This window comes from Portunus trituberculatus, chromosome 31 (assembly GCF_017591435.1).
Source record: "Portunus trituberculatus isolate SZX2019 chromosome 31, ASM1759143v1, whole genome shotgun sequence".
NCBI lineage: Eukaryota > Metazoa > Arthropoda > Malacostraca > Decapoda > Portunidae > Portunus > Portunus trituberculatus.
In genome coordinates this window covers 9,571,646-9,581,645 of record NC_059285.1, presented here as the reverse complement: position 1 = coordinate 9,581,645, position 10,000 = coordinate 9,571,646, and the positions used below count along the sequence as shown (strand labels likewise).

The 10,000-nt window shown below is 41.2% G+C and overlaps 1 protein-coding gene across 1 annotated transcript in view; it reads right to left on the bottom strand.

The window, feature by feature from the left end:
* Nucleotides 1-10,000, bottom strand: part of LOC123511222 (A disintegrin and metalloproteinase with thrombospondin motifs 3-like) — a 155,457-nt gene that overhangs the window by 89,131 nt on the left and 56,326 nt on the right. The window contains exons 2-4 of the mRNA XM_045266919.1: nt 8,927-10,000; nt 8,612-8,695; nt 4,536-4,696 (exon numbers count right to left, since the gene is read on the bottom strand). The exon at nt 8,927-10,000 is cut by the window's right edge and continues 820 nt beyond it. Coding sequence (XP_045122854.1) covers nt 4,536-4,696; nt 8,612-8,695; nt 8,927-10,000 — 1,319 coding nt within the window. The remainder of the gene's footprint in view (nt 1-4,535; nt 4,697-8,611; nt 8,696-8,926) is intronic.

Here is a 10,000-nt window from a genome sequence, read left to right as displayed (position 1 = left end):
TGGTAAAGGGACAAGGCAACAAAGCAGAAGACTCCTCCCGCCCACCACTCCTTACGACTTGCACTAACATGGAAATAGTTGGGAAAATTTTCAAGCATTATAGAAAAAAAAACAACTGGCGCACAATTTTTATAGGAACTTATGAGAGGAAGTTCCATTATCCACCCAACGCTGAGCTCTCTACACCTGGCTATGTGAAAACCAAGGCACCAGTTGTAATAGGTCCAGTGTGGGTACATTTAATATTTCACAGACAGCACTATTTAAAACCCAAAAAAGAAGGAGTAATTCTCTTTATTCATTGAGACGTTAAGAGAGCTTGTTGTTTAGGAGGGGAATCTTGTCAAATATTTATCTACCCTAATAATAATAAAAAAAAAAACTCAACAGAACAAGTGTCAAATTAAAGAAGTGTTTCGCTGTAAGGAGTCTGAAACCCTTAGATATGTTTTGCTTCCCTTTTTTTAGCGATAATTCAGCGGACAGCAGGGTTTAATTTACATCCACACTGTTCAAGACTTAGGGGGACTTGGATTTCTTTTATATGAGTTGTGAAGCCAAACAAAGCAGTGACACTTGGCGGAGAAGCGGAGGAGGTGTGGTCATCGTGGGTTACGTCATTGTAGTTTAGATTATCATTTATTTTGTCATTGTAACTTTGGTCATTGTAGGCGTGGCAAGAAAGGTTTGGCCAGGCGAGGTTGGATCATAAGTTTGGCGAGAGAGAGAGAGAGAGAGAGAGAGAGAGAGAGAGAGAGAGAGAGAGAGAGACAGACAGAGAGAAAATAATGACAGGGACGAGTGAGAAGAGAAGATGGAGGAGGAAGAGAAGGCGGAGAAGGAGAAAGAGAAGGAGGAGGAGGAGGAGGAAGAGGTGGAGGAGGAGGAAGAAGATGAAGAAGAAGAGGTGGAGGAGGAGGAGGAGGGGGGTTAGAATGGAGTTACACAACCTTCCTTACTCAAGATCTTGTGTAAGCAGAAAAAAAAAAAAAGGAAAGAAAGAAAAAAAGCGAAGTTCTTGCATGCGTGTTGCTATGTTTACACACACACACACACACACACACACACACACACACACACACACACACACACACACACACACACACACTTCTTTATTTTTAACATTACTATTAATTCTAAAAGTCGAATGCTTTATCTCCAGAATGAGGAAGAGGAGGAGACGAGGAGGAGGAGGACGAGGAGGAGGAGGAGGAGGAAGGAAAAGGAGAAGGGAAAGAAGATAAAAAAAGAGTGAAAGTAAACAAGAAAGTGAAGTGTATAAAGAAAAAAAGAAAAAAAAAGGAAAAGAAGAAAGAAACAACTGAGCACCTCGTAAAGATACACAAGAAAAAAAAAACGAGATCGAAACAAAAAAAAAACAGAAGGAAGGAAGAAAGGAGGAAAGGAAGAGAAACAAGGAGAATGAAGGAAGGAAGAAAGGAAAGAGAAGGAATGCAGAAAAGAAGGAGGGAGGGAGGGAGGGAGGGAGGGAGGGAAGGAAGGATGGAGGAAATAACTGAAGGAAAGGAGGGAATATTTCTGAACCGCGGGAAAGGAAGGAACTGATGAAGATAATGAAGAAGGAAAGACGGCGTGTCCTCTTAACTACTAAGGAGGAGGAGGAGGAGGAGGAGGAGGAGGAGGAGGAGGAGGTGTGCGTGAGGTTCGTCCAAGGAAGAGGAAAAGAGGACAAGAAGGAAATGGGAGGAATTGGCGGGAGAGAAGATATATGCGAGAAGAAGGAAGGGAGGAAGATAGGGAAGAGACAAGAAAAGAGACACAATGAAGATGAAGAGGAGGGAAGGAGGGAAAGGAAGAGAGGCGGATGGGAGAGGAAGGAAGGGGAGGTAGGAGGGACAAAAAAAGAGAGGAAACGTAGTAGGTAATATCAGATGAGAGAGAGAGAGAGAGAGAGAGAGAGAGAGAGAGAGAGAGAGAGAGAGAGAGAGAGAGAGAGAGAATGTTATAGGAAAGAAACACTGAATGATGAATACAGAGGCACACTGGCACGCACACGCTCTCTCTCTCTCTCTCTCTCTCTCTCTCTCTCTCTCTCTCTCTCTCTCTCTCATTCTTACTTTTTATCTTTTTTATTCTTACTCCTTTCCTTCTTTATTCATTTCTTCTTCCTTTCTCTTCATATTTTTTTTCACTGCCTCTTTCTCTTCCTCTGCGATCAAGAGAAAGGAGGAAGAACTCTCGTCTTCTGTTTCTTCCTCTTCCTCCTTACTTCATTTACTTCATTTCTTCTTCTTTCTCTTTCTCTTTTAAGTTGAGGTAAAAGAAATCTCAAGCTACATGCATACCTTCCAGTAATTTGTTCTCTCTCTCTCTCTCTCTCTCTCTCTCTCTCTCTCTCTCTCTCTCTCTGTCTGTCTTGAAAGCAGGTAAAAGAGAAGAGAAAAGAACGATTCCTGGATTATTGAAAGAACGATAGGCAGAAATTGGCAAAAAGAACAAAGGCTTATTCTTTTCTATCATGATGGACGAAAATCATGAAAGGAAAAGAAAAAAAAAAAAAAAAGAAACAACAGGTGGAGAAAGAGTAAAGAGAAGCGGACACAGAAGAAAAAAAAGTTAAACCCACAGAAAAGAAAGGAATACGTAGAGAAATGAAAGAAAAGTGAAGAAAGAGAGGAGTAAATGTACAAGAGGAGGCTTAGCAGATCTTTAGGTAGGAAGAAAAGAAAAACAAAAGGTAAGAAACAAAAAATAAAAAAGGAGGATCAGGATTGAGAGAAAGCAGCAAAGAGAAGCAATGTAAAGCAAACAGACCAATCACAAGAAAAGGCGCAAAACAAAACGCCACAATCTTTCTCACAACAAAAGGAGAAAGAAAGAAAGAGGGAAGAGAGAGAGAGAGAGAGAGAAAAAAAGCCTGATATACACAATAGCATAGAAAACAGGATAACAAATAAAAATACCACTTCGTAAGCAAAAACAAACCACTCCAATAATAAAAACACACACACACACACACACACACACACACACACACACACACACACACACACACACACACACAAGAAAAAGTAAGAAAGAGAATGAAAAAAGCAAGCATTCTTAAGGCAGAGTAAGACAAAGAAAAGACAAACAAGATAAGCAAACAAACATTTGAAAGGGCGAGGAATAAGATCCGAGAAACTACATGTAGGTACTATTGCACACTCTCTCTCTCTCTCTCTCTCTCTCTCTCTCTCTCTCTCTCTCTCATACTGTCTCAAGATTACTCTCTCTCTCTCTCTCTCTCTCTCTCTCTCTCTCTCTCTCTCTCTCTCTCTCTCTCTCTCTCTCTAATATAATGCTAATAAGCTGAAATAATTAGGCGCCCATCAGGATTCGAAGGCACTGCGATGTATCTGCATGTCACGGCACCACTTTTCCACTAGGCCAAGGCCAGCCACACTAACGTTAACACACACACACACACACACACACACACACACACACACACAAGGCGAAGTGGTGTGTTCAAAAAGTGTACGTAAATTCAAATGGAGGAATAAATAAGCTTGATATTAATAACGAGCATTCCACATTTGATTGTCGTGGGAGAATGAATAAATGGGTTGTTAGATACATGTGTTATATCGTACACTCTACACAGTCTACAAAATTAATACATACAGCTTTTTCCTTTTTTCTTTTCATTCTTCACTCACTCTCCCGGTTTTTGTAATTTATCCATCTCCCTGGCTTTTTTTTCATTTTTCCCTTTTCTTTAGTTGGATTTCTGCTCATATTCTGCGTTTTACTCTCCATTCTTTAAGTATCTCCCTTTTCCTCCCACTTCTTCATTCAGAAGTAATAGTCTAATATCAATAATGATAATCACAAACTTGACTGCTTGCAAAAACATACAAGTTCCACCCAACACTCAAATGGATACACACCACGTACCCTACAGACACGCACCCTTGCAATGCACACACATTTGAACATCACAAACATGACAACCCTAAGAAAATACACGTTAAATACACACCTTACACTTTACACTAAAAATATACAACACGCACCCTCTACACACACACCCACCCACTCACACACACACACACACACACACACACACACACACACACACACACACACACACACACACACACACACACACACACACACAATACAAGCAAAGCCACTTACAACACACGAGAGAACAAAACCGCAACATTAGAAAAATCGAGTATCCAGAAAAATAAATATATAAAAGAGAAACACGGATACAAAGATACACCCACTCACACATCCACAAGCTACACTTCACAACACACAGCCTACACACATAGGCTGGTATTCTCAAACACTAATGTGCTTCACCTCCACTCTTTCAGAAAGCTTTATGTAAGTTTACACGAGTTTTTATTTATTTATTTTTTTCGATACTAGAGGCACAGTGGCAAGACTTCTACATTACTAACTAGGAAAACACTCTTGAAAACCAGCTAATCATCTCTGTGGCCTTGAAAAATAGTGGTGGTGAGAGGGCAAAGCGTTTCTGAATAAGAACCTATAAAGACAAACACAGACACACTCACGATATTGAAGAGGGTGAAGACATAACGCTCCACTGCCTCGTCCCCGTGGAAGGCGATGACGGTTCTGTCCACGGCCACCACCAGCTCCAGCCACTTTTCAGGGTCCACCTCCTCCGGCGGGGGAGACGCGCCCCACTCCTCCTCCTCCAATCCTGAGATGCCTGGCGGGGAGGACAAGAACGAGGTTATACAATGTTAGGAGGAGAGCAGAAGGACGAGGAGAGAAAGGAGGACAAGAATAGTTTGAAGAGTAGGAGGAGGAGGAAGAGAACAAGAATAGAATTAAAAGAATAATAAGAGGATATAAAGGAGATAATAATAGGAGAGTATAACAGGAATAGAAGAAAAAAAGGAGGATGAGAGATGAAAACGAGAACAGGATTAGAAGAGGAGAAAGAGGAGGAGGAGAGATAAATGATAGAAAACATGGAAAAAGAGGGAAAGCAAAAAAGGAAGGTTCTAGAGAGAGAGAGAGAGAGAGAGAGAGAGAGAGAGAGAGAGAGAGAGAGAGAGAGAGAAATGATTGATGAAGGAATAGGAAGGAAAAGTCCAAAAGTTTCTTAGATTCAGAAACAACAACACCCAACTTTTCCTTCCGTGTTTCTCTATTTTTTTCCCCTCTCTCTCTCTCTCTCTCTCTCTCTCTCTCTCTCTCTCTCTCTCTCTCTCTCTCTCTCTCTCTATCTATCTATCTATCTATCTATCTATCTATCTATCTATCTATCTATTCATCTATCCATCTCTTTTTACTTCCTTGTTAATTAATAGACACAATTTCAGCACCACCACCACCACCAACAGCAGCAACAACAACAGCAGCAGCAGCAGTGGTAGTATTGATTCTATTCTATTTCCCCCGCCTGTTTCTTCATTCAATTACTTCTCTTTTTTTTTCCACGTTGCTCATTCCCGTGTTCATTTGTTTATTCCCATGCAAATTTTATCAGTGAAGCGACGACGTGAACACGAGGTAACTGAGGTGAAAAATAATGTCCGGGAGAGAGAGAGAGAGAGAGAGAGAGAGAGAGAGAGAGAGAGAGAGAGAGAGAGAGAGAGAATGAGTCGGAGATAAGAAAATTGCAGAATATAATGAAAGGAATGAAAAGCAAGTGATATAGGCAACAATTGTGGAAGGATGGAAGGAAGGAAGGAAGGAAGGAAGGAAGGAAGGAAGGAAGGAAGGAAGGAAGGAAGGAAGGAAGAAAGGAAGATAGGAAGGAAGGAAGATAGGAAGGAAGGAAGATAGGAAGGAAGAAAGGAAGGAAGGAAGAAAGGAAAGGAGGAAAGGAAAGGAGGAAAGGAAAGAAAGAGGAAAGGAAGAAAGGAAGAAAGGAAGGAAAAAGGAAGGAAGGAAAGGAAAACCATGATGGAAAGGAAGCAAAATATCAGAGAGAGAGAGAGAGAGAGAGAGAGAGAGAGAGAGAGAGAAACCTGGTAGGAAAACTGGAACTGAACAATAAAAAAGCGTAGAAAATAGAAAAAAGAAGAGGAAAGAAAACAGGAACTAGGGAACAGGAAAGGAAAGGAATAAAAGGATTAGAAGAGTTAAAATGAGTTAGAAAAAGAAAATGCGCAGGATTAAGACAGAAAACGGAATGGCGCAGAGTTCATTGGCCAAAAGAGGCGGTGTGTCCGTAATCAGCGCTGCGCATTCTCCTGATTCAACAGTTTAGCGAATATCTGCATCGTGGAACTCAAGCCTCGCGGATGAGTGTTGAAAGCGGCAGCTGGGTGACTTAATTTTCATTTTGTTTTTCCTTCTAAATTCTTTCTTTGATGTTATCCGTTTTTTTTTTCTATTTTTAGTTTTTCGTAGTTTTTTTTTCGTATTTCTGTGGTTTTGTTACCTTTTCCTTGTTTTTCTCTTGTGTATTATGATTTTTTTTTTTTTTTGCCTCTGTTTTATTAAGATGTTTTTCCTTCCATTTTTTTTTTTTTTTTTACTTTTTGACGTTGTTTGTGGAGAAGAAAAAGAAGAAGAAAAAAGGAAGAATAAAACGTTAGAAAAGATGTCAAATGGTGAATCTAATGCTGAGATTCGAACCATTTTCACTCTCTTCTGGCAAACAGGGAAAAGAATATAAAACGAAGAGAAAGGTAAAAAAAAAATATATAAAAGATTAGAAATACGTCAGATAGAAGTTGAAAGGAAAAACTACGGGGAATTTATGAGAAAAAGGTTGAAAAAGGAAGAAAATATGGAAATGACTCAGGAAAAAAGAGCGAAAAAGGTTGAAAGGAATAAGAAAGAGCGCATTGAGTGTAAGTTCCTTCACTGGTTATTGGTAAAAAGCTTTTCACATTTGGCAACATTCGTCTAGTCAAGAACTGCTTCGAGTTTAAGTTTCTGAGAGGAGGTGAAGGTCTGCCAATATCTCTCCTTTTCTCTCTCTCTCTCTCTCTCTCTCTCTCTCTCTCTCTCTCTCTCTCTCTCTCTCTCTCTCTCTCTCTTTCTCTGATTAATTTCACAAGGAAGCTCTTTCGGCTCTCCCCAACACCTCAATGGCTTCTACTTCGCCAATATTTTCAGTGCAATGGGAAGCCAAGACTGCAGTGCGTATTGTAAATTTTCTATGAAGGAATTATTGCGTCTTCGTCCTCCAGGCAAAAGTTTGGAGTCATAACGTCAGGAGCGCCATTCATCTTGCCTCCCGCCTCTCTCTCTGCCTTGGCTGGAATACTTAACGACATTACATACTACGCCACCGACTCCTACGTGCATTCACACCTTCCCCTCCCTTGTCTCGAGCCTTTGATCATGATTCTTGCTTGTAAACTGCAGTGTGAGTTCAAGAATATTCCGTGATTGCATATATTTTGCACCACTGCTTTTCGTGACTTATTCTAGTGCGTGTGAACATATTTGGGGTTTTCTTGAAGGTTTTCTTTGTAGGTTATGGTTCGTGAAAGCTTGGTATATGTACAGTGACTTCAAGGATATTAAGCAAGTGTTCGCGCTTTCAAACACCATTCTTTTTAACAAGATATATTTCACTTTTGCTTCTCATTTCTTATTAGTTTATTTAGCTTTGTTTTTCTTTTCTTTTTTTTTTTTTTTTTTTGTGGGGCGGGTGAGTGAGTGAGAATTAACCACTATTTCAAAGCGGCATTTTTTGTCAATTGTTTACGTTCATCATGAATGCGACTGTGACTTTCTCCACAGCAAACACCCACACACCAGGCGCTCTAATCCACATCACCGCGACACCACCACCAGGCGAGGCGAATGAGATGGACTTATTAAGACCAGCACAATAACAATTTATATTATGTGCTGTAAGTAATACCAGGGCGCGCCGTGACCGCTGGTAATGAGAGCCAGACAGACGAAGCCGCTGCAGTGGTGCCGGCCAGCGCTTCCTCTTGCTTAACCAGCTGTCGCGCCGCTCACCGCTCACACGCCCGCCAAGAGTGAGACCTCTTGTACGCCCCGCTGATTCAGGACAGGCAACTTATCGAACGTAGAGAGAGAGAGAGAGAGAGAGAGAGAGAGAGAGAGAGAGAGAGAGAGAGAGAGAGAGAGAGAGAGAACAATGAGGCACGTAGATTATAGACAAGGTATAAGGACAAGAAATGATATGTTATGATATCTACTATTACTATTTCTATTATTACTACTATTGCTACTACTACTACTACTATTACTATTACTACTACTACTACTACTACTACTACTACTACTACTACTACTACTACTACTACTACTACTACTACTACTACTACTACTACTGGCACTACTGTTACTACTATTACTACTACTACTACAACTACGACTATGCCTACTATTAAAAGTACTACTACTATCATAACTGTCACTACAAACACCAACCAATCACAATTCCGAAAACAATAATAATAATATTAATAATATCAATAATAATATTAGTAATAATAATAGAAATAATAATAATAATAATAATAATAATAATAATAATAATAATAATAATAATAATAATAATAATAATAATGATAATAGTAATAATAATAATAATAATAATAATAATAATAATAATAATAATAATAATAATAATAATAATAACTGACAACTATAGTAACACAACTTGGCGTGAACTTACCTGCAGCCACCTGAGTTTCCCACATGTCAGGTGAGTAGCCGTCCCAGGAGAGGCCTTCAAAGGGGTCCTGGGGCCTGGAGGAGACTGTGGAGAGAGAGAGAGAGAGAGAGAGAGAGAGAGAGAGAGAGAGAGAGAAAGAGAGAGTTAAATCAAGAAATACAATACATGTGTGCGTGTGTGTGCTTGTGTTTTCATCTCATTCCCGGACCACCTGAGTCTCGAAGTATTTATCATATTTTTTTACAACTTGTTATCGCGGTGTCTTTGTCTTCCATTCCCTTCTTTCCTTCCTTCCTTCCTTCTTTGTTTACTTACTTGGCGGCGAGGACGAGACATCAGGGGCTTGTGTTTGGCTGTTCCTCTCTTCTTCTGCCACCGTCTCTTGTTCTCCAGACGTTTTCTTTCTCTTCTTCTTCCTTTTCTTCCTTCGCTGCTTTTCCTTTCGTCTTTTTTGCCTTTCTTCCCTTCTGTGGTTCCTTCGTACTCTCCTCTCTTCTTCCTCCACATCACAGTTTTCCGCTTCCCCAGATCCCTCATCTCCTTGTTTCCCCTCCATGCATTCCCTCCTTCGCTTTCTCCTTTCCAGTTTCCTCTTTTTCCTATTTTCCAGCTTTCTCCGTTCTTTTTCCCTCCTTCTCTCCTCTCGCTGTCTTCTCTTCTCCTGTCTCCTTCGAGCTCTCTCTTCCATTTTTCTTTGTCTTCTCTCTCCGACATTTTTGCATCCGCCTTCGTTATTTTCTGTAAGGTTATTGTCGCTTCTCTCACTTATCGACTCATCTCCTTCTTCTGCCCCTCCGCCTTCTCTTACAGGTTTGCATGCTCGGTTTCTTCCGGTTTTCTTTCGTCTCTTCCTTCCCTTCCTTTTCTTATTCCCAGAGGCTGCGTTATCTATGTCCTCTACGTGATTCTCTTCCCTCTCACCTCTCGACTCCTCCTCTTCCTCCGCCCCGGCTTGTGTTCCACTTGTCTGAGGCGTGGCTTCCTCCTCTTCTTCAGCTTGATTCCTCCTCGTCCTGTGCCAGTCCGTGGAGGCGTAGTCTTGCGGAGCATCGAACTCCGCCGTGTGGGTGTGGGCGGAGCGTCCTCTTCGTTCCATGGCTGCTGGGACAAACTTGGGACGTCTCAGGAACTTTGGGACTCTACCTGACCATCTCCTTCTCCTCCTGCTTGCGTCCTTACTCCTGATGCTGCTGCTGCCAAGACTTTCCTCTCTCCTCGCTCCAGTGCCCTTCTCCTTCGCCTCCACCTTCCCCGGCCGGCGTGAGGCTAAAGGAGAGAAACTTCTTCGTCTCCGATTTAATTCTTGAATTATTTCAAGGATGGTAGCTTCTTTTTCTGTTTGGCCTTCTTTCGAGACTGAAATATCGATCGTGTGTGAGGGCGAGCCAG